Source organism: Porites lutea, chromosome 6 (genome assembly GCF_958299795.1).
Source record: "Porites lutea chromosome 6, jaPorLute2.1, whole genome shotgun sequence".
NCBI classification, from domain to species: Eukaryota; Metazoa; Cnidaria; class Anthozoa; order Scleractinia; family Poritidae; genus Porites; species Porites lutea.
Genome location: NC_133206.1, coordinates 13,078,232 through 13,093,750, shown reverse-complemented (window position 1 = coordinate 13,093,750; position 15,519 = coordinate 13,078,232). Strand labels below are relative to the sequence as shown.

The window sequence follows — 15,519 nt, the reverse complement described above, 5'->3', positions numbered from 1 at the left end:
GCATACGTACACTGCATACGCAAACGATAACCAGTTATATATCTCATTTAAGCCTGGTTCTAGTGCGAGTGAATTAGAAGCGGTAACTGCATTACAAGATTGCATTCTACACATCAAGACTTGGATGACGGCTGACAAACTTAAGCTAAATAATGACAAAACAATTAATTGTAATCGGAACCCGTGGAATCAGATCAAAGTTTTACATATTATGCCGGCATTATTTTCAGGATTAAACGTAAGGAAAAAGAATCAAGCATTTTACCGGAATAATAGTGACAAAAAGTTCGGCTGGTGGTCAGGGGCATGTTACTATACGTTGTGGCCTTAACTTCAAAGAGAGGTTTGAAAGTGAGCTTCATCATGGAGTAAGGTTTTGCTAATTCAGTATTCTTCCGTTGATTGAGAGATACTTTTCTTAAGTAATACATCACTTATTTCGTAATAACCAATTAAACCAAAGAAATGGAGGATAATAAACATCGATGTGCTAAAATACAACAAGTGTTAATGGGAAAATAGTACCATTCTTGCAAGCACAGAGTGTGATTTTTCTAAAAATATTATGAGTGAAAAATTTCAGCATAAAGTGGTAAACACTCAGAACACTAATTCAAAACCATCAGATATAGTCGCCTCCTACTTCTATTTAAGTCCGCAAGAGACGACAACAAAAGTTTCATAATGGAATAATTATTATTTCAGTAACTGCACCGTAGAGCCAGAGAAAGGAAAAGATTACTTCAAGTAATGACAATTTGTAAGAAGTAAGATGATTTTAGCGGCAAGAGGGTGGTGTTTCCTGAAAGTATTGTTGTTTTTTATAATGGATTTCTGACTGTAAAAAAATGGTAGCGATTGAGGTCATCATTTAACGGATAAAAACAAGTCCTGATCAGTCAATATGTTATGCTACACGCCAGCTTTATTTTGCGAGTGAATGCATATTTTATACGTTTTGCATATGTTATGGTCGTTTATAATTAGATGCGAATGGTTGACTCTGTTATATTAGTTAGAACCAGAAAAAGATAACATAACCCTTGAGTTGTTACCGTTAGAAATGAAATTAAACATAATTAAGTACTTCATTTCCTGATATCAATTTTTGTAACGTCTTTTTTAGGAACAGATATTGTGTCAAAATTTGATGTTTTAATAAACATTTTATAGAAACCATAATTGATGAATTCTTCAATTACACATGTCTTATATGGTCAATAAATACTCGACTCGATTATGTATATATGTATATTTTAAGACCCCTCACAAAGTGTGCATGAATTCTTCTGTGAACCCTTCGGACAAATACTCCTGTTTTAAGGGACCCCTCCAAAAATCTCATCCATAGCAGGAGGAGGGGGGGTGGTGGGTGGATATTAAATGGAAAGGCGCCATGGCATTTTCAATGACAATTTTTCTTTGATCCAGATGAGTGCCATGAGTCTCACGCAACGCTTCTCCAAAGAAGCGTTGCCTGATACACTTAAAATTGCTGCGAAGACTGTGATAAATTGATGTAACTCGGCCATGACCCCCAATGTGGATTTTAGCCTGCATGCGCGCGTCAGGTTATTTCTTGCGCCCATATTACTTTCATGCGTCTGCTATGCAGGCTATGTGGACTTGTGGACCGAAGAAGTGTAAACTTGTGAGGGTGTGGACTTGTGGACTTGTGGACTCTGTGGACCTGTGGACTCCGTGGACCTGTGGACTCTTTGGACCTGTGGACCTGTGGACTCCGTGGACCTGTGGACCTGTGGACCTGTGGACTCGGTGGACCTGTGGACCTGTGGACCTGCGGACTCTGTGGACCTATGGACCTGTGGACTCTGTGGACCTGTGGACCTGTGGACCTGTGGACTCTATGGACCTGTGGACTCTGTGGACCTTTGTACTTGAGGCAACGGACTGACCCACGGACTCAATTGTTGCTTAGTTTCTTATTTTGTTTGGTTTATTGCCTTTTGAAACTAGTGCTTTAATTTCTCCATTTGGAAATAATTTGGGCAAATTATGCGTTGATACCGAAGTAATTTATTCGAGCGTGATGACATATACTGTGCTCCGGTACCTACAGAAACAACCCTAGTTTTACAGACTCCCAGGGGTGCGTGAAAATAATGCTAATCGTTTCCTGCTTAGAATTGCTAACTTGCTTATTTCTATTCATAATGGTGGAATTTTTAAATTACTATACAGCCCCGACTTGAAAATGGTACTCATTATATTTTTCTTGTTACGAAAGTCTTTCAAAGGTGTACAATGTTCAAATGAGTCTGTGTTTCACTCTTACATGAAATTCTATGTCACCCAATGGTCGGCGACATTAGGTTTAGAGTGCGTGCAGCGCCTTTGGGCGATTATTGTTTATATTTTAGCCTCCCACGCAGACGTTCTTTGGGGTTAATCACGCGTTCGCTGTTTGTGGTGGGGCAGGAACGCGTGACGAACCACTACGAACGTCTGCTTGGGAAGTTTATATACTGAGGCAATATCCTTCGTTAAAATGGGGGCTGTGATTGTAGGGGCGAAGAAAGGTTCTCATGATCCTTTTTTCATTTTACCAAGCGCGTCAGAGAGAGTTGAGTCAAAGCACATTAATGTTTTGTTTGTTTGCGAGGAGTGGAATTCAAGTAAGGGAGGTTTAGCTACCTTCAACAGAAAATTTGCCATAAATCTTGCTAAAGCATCAAGCGAGGACTTTGCGATTCACTGCTATGTTTGCCATAGCAATGAATCGGACAGAGAAGATGCTAGAAAAAATGGTGTGAATATAATAACAGCAAAGAGTATACCGGGGACAAGTGACCGTCTGGAATCGCTGAGACTTCCTCCTTCGGAGCTCTTACATCCTGATGTTGTGATCGGCCATGGACGAAAGTTTGGCACCCCTGCTTACTTCATTACACAAATTACAAAGTGCAAATGGATACAGTTTGTGCATGTATTTTTCGAAGACCTTGGAAAGTACAAACAAACGGAAACAGATGCAGTAGAAGAGAATGAGAAGAAGCACAAAGAGGAAATCAAACTCTGCAAAGAATCAAACGCCGTTGTTGCTGTCGGCTCACGACTCCAGCAAAAGTACAGCAGATGTCTCCCAGACACAAACGTTCACATCATCACTCCTGGAATTTTCGATAAATTTGTCAGTCTTTCAGATCAGAAACTTGCCAATGTTTCGCATGGTCCTGACGAGTTCAGTGTCTTTGTCTTTGGGAGAGGATCTTACGAAGATTTGGCGCTCAAGGGTTATGATATTATTGCCAATGCATTAGGTTCCCTTGGGGAGAAGTTCAAGATGACATTTGTCGGTTCACCTGAAGGCCAACACAGCCTTATAATGCACTGGTTTCTGCAAAATACAAGCATAACAAGGAGGCAGTTAACAGTACGTGGTTACTGTAATCAAGATGAGGTGAAAGAAATGTTCTATGCAGCAGACTTGGTTGCTATGCTTTCTCGTACCGAAGGCTTTGGTCTGATCGCCTTAGAAGCCATTTCTGCTGGTGTTCCTGTTCTTCTTACCAGTGAATCTGGAATAGCTAACGCGTTAGAGAAAATTGATGGTGGAAAGTCTGTCATCATTGAATCAGAAGATCCAAAGGAGTGGTCAGAAAAAATCAGAATTCTGTACGAGAAAAAGCCGGAGGAGAGACTCATCACCGCCATTGAACTCAGAGAGAGCTACAACAAGACATTCCCTTGGGACACACAGTGTGAGCAATTCAAAGACATCATTTTGAGGATGATGAGTGACAGCTGCTGTGCTGATAATGTTAAAGGTAGTGTATCGATCTGATCGATGTTATTTTAATGCTTTAATGTAGCCTATAGGCCCTTTCAGTATTTAACTCCCACGTTCCGTGTGGTTGGTAGAAAACCCGTAATGGTGTGAAAGGTAACAGCCCAATAGCTAAACGATAGAAACAGCGTAACAAGTTTTTTTTTCTTTTTCAAAATTGTTTCTCTTTATCTTTTTTCAAATTCTGTTCAGTTTATTTTTGTACTTTACTTTGCTTATTATTTCACTGGTTTCTTAATTTGTAACTGCGTGTTTGTAACTATGCACAGACTAAAAGCTGTTTGTTTCAGTCTGGCATTGACATATGAATTGAAAAGTATAAATAATACTAATCATCATCACCATCATCATGTCTTGTGACGCCGCATAAGGCCTCCACACTGTCTGACCAACCCTTCTGTCGCGTGCAGCTCTTCCGCCCCGTTTTTGTTTCACTCTTTCTCGACAGTCCTTCTTTGAGTAGTTTTTTGTCTTTCTCTCGCTCTCTGACCTTCTGGTGTCTCATTCCATCGAGGCTCCCTTTGCCCTCGCACTCATCACGATGTCTACTCTTCTCTGTTGCACCTCATCATCTCCTACACTACTTTCGTACACCACTTTCTCTTCACTCTGCAGTATTACTAATCCAATCCCTTTATTTTAGTATGGATCAAGTACTTTTTAAGGTCTCAGGTCTTTTTTTCTTTTCTTTCTCCCTTTCTCTCCGCTTCTCCCTCTCTCTTTTGTTACAAAGTTGTGTTACCTTGCGTATTGTTGGATTCGTTCCGACAAAGTAGAGTGATTTTGATTAACCCCTGTCGCTTGGGGGCTACTATGGGGCCTATCGGCCTTTGGGCTTCCGGATGGCTTTATCCCAAGAGCGTCATTAAAGCCCCAGCAGCTACAACCCCATTTAGTGTTGTCTCATTATCAACGTTTCCGGTTTCTACAACAATTATTGTTATGGGGCAGGGTCGTTAGCCCTACGCCCAGCCTGGAGGACTAGCAGGTCACTCTTTGTCTGGTGTCCTTCGACCTTTTCGGCATAGGTGGCCTAAGCAGGCCAAGACTCCAGCCGACATAGCTCTATAGGGGCCATTAAGACACACAAACTGCCCCACCACGATTAGGTGGTTACCCCACTCGGAGCAGAACCTAATAATCCCCCTCTAGCAAACGTTTCATTTTGGGCGAAATCGCGATATTTTGTTACCTTCAGAACGCAAGCGTAAGTAACTTGCTTAAGTGGTGACTGTCAGCTGTCACATCACCTGTTTCTTATAAAGCCCCTCTCTCGTACCTTTCGAACTAAAGATTTGGGCGTTTTTACCTAGATTTCATCCCTGGAAGCCTGCATATTAAAGCATGCATTTCTGTGCTGTTAAAAGTACAAAAACTTTTGCTACTTGGAGGGTAAGGTGATTTTCCTCTTTTTAAGCTTATCTGGAGACCATTCAAGCTAATACCAAAGAAGGACCGCATTATCTTTAAAGGACCATTTAACATAAAATTGAGTCGGCCTTGAGTTTCAATTTCTATTCCTGACTTTTAAGTCCCCCTATGATAGCAATTTCATGGATTATTTCACAGAAACCTTTCAATCAGAACGCCGCTGCTTCTCTTTGCAATACTTGTGCATTGCCCCCTGATATCCGCAACTATTTACCGTGTCGTGAAATGTTGTATTATTCAATCATGATTTTAGTATGGATCAAGTACTTTTTAGCGTCTCAGGTCTTTTTTCTTTTCTTTCTCTCCGCTTTTCTCTCTCTCTTTTGTTGCGTTGTGTTACCTTGCGTATTGTTGTATTCCTTCCGACAGAGTAGAGTGATTTTGCCTGACCCGTGAAATAGTTAGTACAATATTACGCACTATTATGTACTAATTCCATTGTCTTCTATTATTCACTTGTAGCTATATTTCACTAGTTGTTGGTATCTGTTTCACGGGTCAAATAAAATCACTCTAATGTAAATAGTAGTTTAAGATGGTTGTTGGTACTAGTAAAAGTTTTTACGCGCGGAGCCTTTACCCTTTGGATGTACTAAAAAAAGTCGACATCATCATCATCATCATTATTATTATTATTTTGATTTAATGTGTTTCGGCAATCTCGAATCCCATTGTCCGATTTTAAAATACCCAATTATTTCTTTCTAGGAATGAAAATTGTCCTCCAAGGGCAAAGTGTCTCGTCCATTGTTAAAAGTCTGTTCAAGCTGATTCAAAAGAAAGTGATTTTAAAGCTAAATATGAAGTTCAGGATGGTAAGGTGCTTCACGCTGCTGCAAGCATTGGAAACACTGAAGTCATCGAGTTAATACTGTCTCAAGGATTTCACATTGACTCACAAAATAAAAATGGTGTTACTCCACTGATGACTGCAGCCCTCAACGACAAACAAAATGCTTTTCAGATGTTGATGCAAAACGGGGCCGATCCATCTTTAAAAGACAACAATGGCTTCTGTTTGCTCCACTTCGCTGCACAAGGTGGAAGTACATCCATTATCATGAAGCTGTTATCACTTGGTCTTGACGTTGATTCAAGGAACAATGATGGGGTCACTCCACTGATGACTGCAGCAAGTAACGACAAACAAAATGCTTTTGACATCTTGATACAAAACGGTGCTGATCCATCTTTGAAAGATAACGGTGGGTTCAGTGTGCTCCACTCTGCTACACAAGGTGGAAATACATCTATTATCAACAAGCTGTTATCGTTCGATCTTGACGTTGATTCAAGGGACAATGACGGGGTCACTCCACTGATGACTGCAGCAAGTAACGACAAACAAAATGCTTTTGACATCTTGATACAAAACGGTGCTGATCCATCTTTGAAAGAGAACGATGGGTTCAGTGTGCTCCACTCTGCTGCACAAGGTGGAAATACATCCATTATCATGAAGCTGTTATCACTTGGTCTTGACGTTGATTCAAGGAACAATGATGGGGTCACTCCACTGATGTCTGCAGCAAGTAATGACAAACAAAATGCTTTTGACATCTTGATACAAAACGGTGCTGGTCCATCTTTGAAAAACAACAATGGGTTCTGTCTGCTCCACTCTGCTGCACAAGGTGGGAATACATCCATTATCATGAAGCTGTTATCACTTGGTCTTGACGTTGATTCAAGGAATAATGATGGGGTCACTCCACTGATGGCTGCCGCAAGTACAGACAAACAAATTGTTTTTGAGATACTGATACAAAACGGTGCTGATACGTCTTTGAAAGATAACGAAGGGTTCAGTCTGCTCCACTTTGCTGCACATGGTGGAAATACATCCATTATCAAAAAGCTGTTATCACTTGGTCTTGACGTTGATTCAATGGACAATGATGGGGTCACTCCACTGATGACTGCAGCTGATTATGGCAAACAAAGTGCTTTTGAGATGCTGATACAAAACGGTGCTGATACATCTTTTAAAGACAACGGAGGGTTCAGTCTGCTCCACTCTTCTGCACAAGGTGGAAATACATCCATCATCAACAAGCTGTTATCACTTGGTGTTGCCATTGATTCAAGGAACCATGCTGGTGTCACTCCACTGATGACTGCAACCGATTATGGCAAACAAAGTGCTTTTGAGAAGCTGATACAAAACGGTGCCGATCCGTCATTGAAAGATAACAAGGGGTTCAGTGTGCTCCACTTTGCTGCAAAAGGTGGAAATACATCCATTATCAACGAGCTGTTATCACTTGGTGTTGACGTCCATTTAAAAAACGTCTATGGTGTAACTCCTCTTACTCGAGCAATAGAGAACAATAATTCTGACGCAGTAAAACTTTTGATATCTAAGGGAGCGCTTAAATAAATCAGCGTATCTCGACAATAGTTAATTATGTAAGTCTACTAGCCGGTATCTTAACGAGGAATTTGAGATAGCTATTATTTTAGTCATCGTTTTAGCAAGCGACAGAACAAATCAGCCTGTAAACAAAACTAAAACTTGCAAACCTTGTTTATTCTAAACCAGTTAGGCATCTACCTTGTTAAAAGAACTGAGTCTATTAATCGCCAGAACACCAACGCTATGCCTTCAAACAAAGAAATGTTTAGAAAACACTTTTAGGATTTTAAGAACAAACATAGTCCGGTAAAATTATTCAGTCTCAAAGCATTATTAAGTTCAGGGTATGTGGTTGAAATAGTTGACTTTATTCAGCAGGTAAAAATAGCCCATTTAACTGGTAAAGTACCGTTCCAGCGAGTGAGATCCGAAATTAAGAAGAAACGCTTGAAAAAAAGCATAAGAAACAAACAAACAATTACCCATTAAGTGAATTTGCTGTGCTTTATAAATTACAGTAGAACTCCGGGAACTCGAACTTTGAAGGGAAACAAAAAAGAGTTTGAGTTAGTGGAGGTTCGAGTTAACGGGGGCGATTGCAAAATTCAATTTCCCACGTGTTCAATGAGTAGTGCAGTACAAATTTGAGTTATTTCATCAGAAACGTTAACATGATTAGGCATTTTATGATAAAACGTGATCTGCTCGTTGCACCAGTTATAATCAAATTGCTTTAGTGTTGACCAGTGTTAGTTTTAATGTTTTTACCTTTATTTAACAAACTGAGCTAATAGGATGAAATTCTAGTGTAGTTACAAGAACCACATTTCGAGTTATCGGGGTAAATTTCAGTGAATTTTTGGTCAAGGGAAAGAAAATTTAGTTTGAGTTGGCGGAGAATTCGAGTTATCCGAGTTCGAGTTAAGTCAGTTAACGGAGTAAAAATGACTGATAAGTGGGGTGAAATCCAAGGAAACTCGGACTTAGTTCGAGTTATCAGGGTTCCTACTGTACATACATTTATGTCATCAGTTATCCAAATGGCTTTTTAAAGGCTTTTGTGGGTACCCCATCACAGGGAAAGGCAAAGATTAGACAAGTCAATCTTTTGGACGCTTTTAAAGTACTTCTAAGCGTTCTGTACATAAATTTATGTATTTTTAATATTCTTTGTATCTCTATCTGCATTAGACTAAGAGAGTTGAGTGCTGTAAAAATTTTCCTACTATACCCTTATCGTAACAAAATATTGTAATAAGTAGCTTTATAGCATAATAAATTGTTCTTTTATTGGTATTCTTGGTATTCTTTATTTTTTTTAATGTACCGCATGGGGTCCGCACAGGGAGGTGGGGGGGAGGGGGGCACCTTTTTTGAATGGATGATGTAGAGAAAATCTAATAATCGTAACAGTGAACAGATGTAATAGACCTCCAGTGATTTTGGTAGCTTTGCGCCCTGCGTCCCTGACGTATAAAAATCCCCAAAGGCACAAAATATTTCATGGCATGCGTCCCGTAGGACGGAAAGATCGATCGATCGATCTGAACTTGTGTATTTGTAGAAATATCCGGCCCATTCGCGTAATTTTTGTGCAGTTATTATAGCTGTTGTTTAACGATGCATATTTCTTTTAGCCTTTGTTATGCTTTAAAATACTCGAATCTTTGCTGACGTCACTGTTTACATTTTTCCTCATTAGCATGCGACTTAACTCAAAGAAGCCGTGGCCGTATATACGATCTAAGACCCTGTTTACATGGAGTGGTGAACCCCGGTTTAGTGGGGTAGGTTTCTTTTGTTTTGTGTCCCCCAGAGCGTGAGAACAAAAGAAACCAACCCCACTAGACCGGGTCCCCCACTCCATGTAAACAGGGTCTAAATTCAAAAGTTGAAAAAGCTGATTATCTTAAACAATTTGTGCAATTTTCATCTTATTAAAAGCAATATTGAAGGAAGTATCATCCATCTAAAACTGCGAAATTGCTGGGTGGCAAAAAAGTTAATGAGCCATACATTCTTTGTAAAATTTCGAGTTTTTAAAAGAGAATTTCTCTGAAACCATTCGGTATATTGGGCTCAAATTTTTCCGAGATAACTGAAATAGTTATGCTCTTTCAATACTCAGGGGTTTTATTTTATTAGCTTTATCCAGGAGCCGATTACTGCTTCATCAGATAATGATGAGCCTATGTTAATGAGGCAGAAAATGTAAACAAAGATTCGCCTATAGAAGGACTATATTTTAATTTCAGTATACTGTAATACAGAGTTTTGGAGTCTGTCTTCAGATTAACTGTCTGTTTACATAAAGGCCCAAGCATTTTCAATTACGGACTCGTGATTTTTAACTGGGACTCATGATTTTTAACAAAATGCGTCCCAGGACTCTCCATAACTATTTGTAACAAAATCACTGGACCTCATTCACTTGTATTTGTTTTCAATGTATTGCCTATTCAGAAATGAAAGCTTCTTGCCAACCTGATTACATCTTGTTCTGAAAGAGAATACTTCCTTAAGTATGTAACTAGACAACTATTCCAAGTGAATAATGTCTACTGTAACTGACACTTGTAGCAGAATCTAAGCTTGTTAAATACTGTTTAAATTTAGCCTGTCGGATTGCGTTCTAACCAAGCATCAAGCGACTGATAATCCCACGGAGCGAGGGAGTTTGACGGAGTGTCTTCTGACCGTCTTCGATTCGTTGGTGGGGCCGGATTGAAACACAAAAAATGGTTTAATTTTATCAACTGAGTCGAGAAAATGAATTTACCACAATACAAACCGTTCGAAAGGTCGGCTTTTGGATTTTCTTTTAAGGTGGTAAAATCACTTTATCACATCAGTTGATACAACAAACAATTTTGCATCTGGGGTTCAGGGTCACTGTGGACACAATGGACCGATAGTCAAGTTTTAAAGGAGCTGCGTCAGAACGTTTTGTCTTGGTTTAACTATATCCAGGTGCCTTGCGAGTTTTTATTGACTTGTTAATTTCGGTTTTTTCCAACGTGGTCGTGCAAAAAGGCTTCCTGCACTGGTTTGATTATTATGGACTAGGTAGCCTGTGCACAGACGTATCATAGGGAAAGAAAGGAATAAAAAATATTTCTTCATTACAGGTTTTAGAATGTACGACTTGAGTCTGGCCTCAAGGCAGATGAAACGGGTAGACAGAACCCGGAATGCAGTTATTCAGGGCTACCACAGCGCGAATATGTAGCAAAAGGTGTATCAAGGGCTGTATCAAGTGCTTTTCAAAGAACAGTTCTCGACTTTCTCGACAGTAACTAAAGTTGATGCCCACACATGGTGTTTGAATTACACGTACGAGTCGTAAAGAAAATGCAGCTTTTTTATGTTTTTTTATTCACTTGTTAAAGTACATCAATGTACAAAACTTTCCAGAAAATATTAATTCAAATGTCTCCAAAACCTTGGTTAAAAAACCAAATAAATAAAACTGAAACACGCAGATAACTAACATGGTTCATTGAAGGAAGTCATAAAACTTTATGAAACGTGTTTTAGAGTTTCCTTCGGAAACTTGGCAGTGATTTAAAAAATGTAATCAATTAATGTTCGTCCCGGCATCTCCTTCAAAAGGAGATGCTCCTAAAACTAATCTTATCCCGGGATGTTTCTATCTGTAAAATAAATAATATTTCAACTTTCTCAACGAGAGTTCTGGGGTAAAAAGTTCTTAGCATAACTATGGAACTCCGTGAACATAGCATAATTATGGATCTCCAATCTCCTTGCAACATGTAAACTTATTAATTTTCTTTTTCTCCTGTTTCTGACGTCATAACACGTGACAAACGACTTGATGAGATGATTGAGACGTCCAAACGAGGCTGATTAATGCCTTGTAGGATGGTTTGGTGGTGAAGGGCGAATTTTTCTTTTCAAAGCTACACAATATTAACTCGATCGTACATCATTCCTGACAGTCTTATGTTAAGTCTAGAAGAAAAGGAGAAAAAGGACACATGTGAGGCATGTGTAAGGTCAACCTCGTTCCCAGGATTTTCTCTCTTCCTCCCTCGAGGGAGGAAGAGAGAGAGAGAACCCTGGAAACTAGGTTGGTGCAAGGTGACCTTTCGTGGCCAAATTTGTCAGTGAAAAAACTCAGTTTCTTTGCAAATGAGTTTGGGAATTAAAGCGGTTTTATACTTTAGTGCCGACCTATACCTGATTGCTCAATTTATAAGAGGGAATTATGACTGAAATAGCAGAGACAGACGAGAACTAGCCTGCGTAGCATGGCGGATTTGGTTGGGCGCGCTAAGTAATATGGGCGAGCGAGGGCAGAGAAACCGCGAGCAGGTTGGGTTTTTATTTTTCACGCGGCTTCGCCGCTCGTTCGCGCGCGTTTTTGCGGCTTCGCAGCTCAGTAGTGCTCCCGACAAACCGCCAACTACGCAGGCTTGACGAGGACAGATGTTTTTCCCTTTGCCCGCCGTCGCCGCTTCTGTCCTTTCGTTTTGGTGAACATCACAGCATAACGCACTTGTACGGCTTTCTGGTTGTCAGTATCGTTGCTAATGACACTTCTAAACCCTCTGTATACGGCAACCTTACCAAAATGCGCGATTTTCCATTTTGAATTTACTTCGTTTGGAATGAAAGATCGGCGCCTGACTAGTAACTGCGACCGGCCTAAATTTGAATTCGATAGTACGGCTTCTGAATCGGCCCTTACAGAAGAATATCAGCTGAAATAACTTACGTTTTTTGTCGTAACAGTACCCTTCTTTTGAACAAATAAAGCATAACACCCACGATAACAATTAGACAAAAGCCAACCAGCGAAGCAGAGAGAATGAATTCTTGATTTCTAGAGAAGAACTTCTCGTTAGATTCTGCTCTTTCTGAAAAATAAAAATAGAAAAAAGGGAAAATGCTAAATTGCAAGTTAAAAGTAAGTGAAAAGGGTGATTCCATATTTTCAGTTCCCAGTTTGTATTGATCAGAACAGAAAAGCCAGAGAGAGAAAGAAATCATGGTGAAAAAAACTTACAAGAAATTCTGCTCTTGCCAAGTAAATTAATACAAGAACACTTCACGATTGACACCCGAATCTATCTTTCCCCCTTTCATACGTAGGACATACGTTGTTTGATTTGACTTGTAAACCACTCAAAAATTTTCAAATTCCTTTGTTCTGTATTCCAATATCTGATGATAGGCCACGAGTAGCTATTTTGCACCCGATATTACAAACTTCTTTGGTCTTAAAAAATTCTTTTTACCTTTTTCAAATGATGCGGTGAAAGCATCAATATGTGATCCACGTCTAAAACGCTTGGAAAGACCTTTACGGTGGTTGTGTTTGAAGTTTTTGAAACAGGTGTTGAGTTGAAGGCTGTCGACGATTTTTTCCCTGTGACTGAAGGACTAGAATCTGATCCTGATGGCGTAGAGAATGTCATCAATATCGTGCTGGATGCCTTTTTCGCCGCCGTGTTAGTCGGAGTTTCTGTAGTACTTGACAATGTAGACGATGACGTAGTGGATTCTGATGACGTAGATGCTGTTGTAGCAACTGTAGTTGTATCTGTGGTTGTTGGTGGTTTAGATGATAAGGAAGTAGATTCTTCAGTTGATGACGTAGATGCTGTTGTAGCAACTGTAGTTGCTTTTGTGGTCGTTGTTGGTGCAGTTGATGACGTAATGGATTCTGCAGTTGATGACGTGGCTGCTGTTGTGGTAACTGATGTTGTTTCTGTGGTAGTTGGTGGTGTAGATGATGACGTAGGCACTGACGCAGTTGCTGTAGGTGCATCTGTGATACTTGGTGTTGAAGACGATGACGTGGTTGGCGTAGTCGGCACTGTTGTCTTGAATGACGTAGACGGTGGCGTTGTTTCTGCTGTGGAAGTTGGTGGCGTGGTTGATGCTACAGTTGATGGCACTGAAGAACTCTCTGAGTTTCCTATTTTCCAGCCCTCTGTGTATTCCCAGGATGAAAAACACGTTAGTGCTGTTTTTCGTTTGTTTAACTAAGAAAGTCAGATGTTCAGTAACCATACCTCAAGCTTGTCACTCTGACTAGTTAAAATAGAACTTAACTAGGGATAGTTCACATGAAGTATTGAACAGTGATATGGTGAAGGATGGTTCTCCCTGTTGAATACTCTGTTATAGGGCCAAATCAGCCGGCATTTCACTTTTGATTGGTTGAGAGAAGACCGTTATTAAATCTAAAGCAGCAGATAACGAAAACATAGCATCTGCGAATTTGCTTTTGAAATTCTTGAAACGCCTGCCACTCGGCTTGATTACCAAACCGCTACTTCCCCAAGATGGGCCAAGCGCCAAGTGGCAAGCGAGCCTTATATGGCACAACTTTAGGGCCATTTATACGAGGAAAAATAAGACGCGTCTTAAATAAGACGCGAACTGTACCATTTATACGAGCATGTCTTATCTAATAAGACGCGTCTTGGCTAAGCCGCGTCTTATTTTAGACGAAATGCGCCGTTTATACGGAAAGTTCGCGTCTTACATAAGACGCGTCTTATGTAAGACGCGTCTTATTTTCCTCGTATAAATGGCCCTATTTGTTCGTTATGCAGTGTTTATATGTTGAAAACAGAAAAATGGAAAACATGATGAATAAGAATAAAAACGCAGCTTTGCAAAAAAATGGCTACACTTCGTTCTAAAAACCGGCCCTAAAAGTGTTTTGTCCTCTGTGAAGAACTCGTAGGTGACGAGTGCTTACCCAAATACTGAAGTCGAAATCAAAGACTTTACTACGGTTCCCGTAAGGTGTTTGACATGTGACTTTGTTCAGTCAAATCTTTAACAACTGTAGGATGGGCTGTCATCCACTTTTGGAGCCATTTAAGTTTCTTAGTGCACACGAGAGCCTTGTTAGGGATTCAACTAAAAAAAAAATACGGAAAAAATGTTAGTTGAATCCAGGTAGATGAATGTTTGTAAATTCGACAACTTTGGGCCTCGGACGACTTATTTGTTTCTTGATTTTGGAAACTTAGTGGTTACTCTATAAGGGAAGACTTATCAAATACAGTCAAACCTGTATTAAGCAGACTTGCATTAAACGGTCACTTTCTTTCTCTTAATCACCGTAAAACTGAGCTGTATTAAGAAGTCACCCGGCCTGTATTATGTGGTCGCGTTCACCTTTTCCGCTGTCCCAACGAGTCTGATTTTTTGTTATCTTCACCTCAAACCTTCACCTTCACCTTCTTGAACGGTCACTTTGGCAAGATGTACCGTCATGACTAGTGCAATAGATACACTGTGCATGACATTCATTAGTCTTTTATCCCCTTTTTGGCGCAGGAAGAGGTAGAAACACTCTATGGTCAATTTGTCAAGTTATGGCTGGAATATTTTGCTTTGTCACCATTCTTATTTTCTTGATAAACAACTCTTTAGGGTGGTTAAAATCACTTTATCACATCAGTTGATAAAAGAAAAATTTTGGATCTGGGGTTCAGGGTCACTGTGGACACAACGTACGGATGACCAAGTTTGAAAGGAGCTGCGTCACAACTTTTTTGTTTTGGTTTAACTATATCCAGGTCCCTTCCGAGTTTTTATTGACCTGTTGATTCGGTTTTCCAACGTGGTGTCCAAAAAGACTTCTTGCGCTGGTTTGATTATTATGGACTGGGTAGCCTGTGCACAGACGTATCGTAGGGAAAGAAAGGAAATAAAAGATATCTTCATTACAGGTTTTAGAATCTTAGACTGAGTCTGGCCTCAAGGCAGATGAAACAGGTAGAGAGAACCCGGGAATGCAGTTGTTCAGGACTACCACAAAGCGAATATTTAGCAAAAGGTTTAGTGCTCTTTAAAGAACAGTTCTCGACAGTAACCGTTATCCTTCCCCTCTAAAGTAGATGCTCACACATGGTGTTTGAATTACACATACGATTCG

At 40.0% G+C, this 15,519-nt stretch overlaps 1 protein-coding gene across 1 annotated transcript; it reads left to right on the top strand.

The window, feature by feature from the left end:
* The first annotated feature begins 2,509 nt into the window (after positions 1–2,509).
* Positions 2,510–6,220, top strand: LOC140941898 (D-inositol 3-phosphate glycosyltransferase-like). Its single transcript, XM_073390901.1, has 2 exons — positions 2,510–3,788; positions 5,948–6,220. Exons 1-2 carry the CDS (start codon positions 2,510–2,512, stop codon positions 6,106–6,108), a joined length of 1,440 nt encoding a protein of 479 aa, XP_073247002.1. The 3' UTR covers positions 6,109–6,220.
* Positions 6,221–15,519: the final 9,299 nt, after the last annotated feature.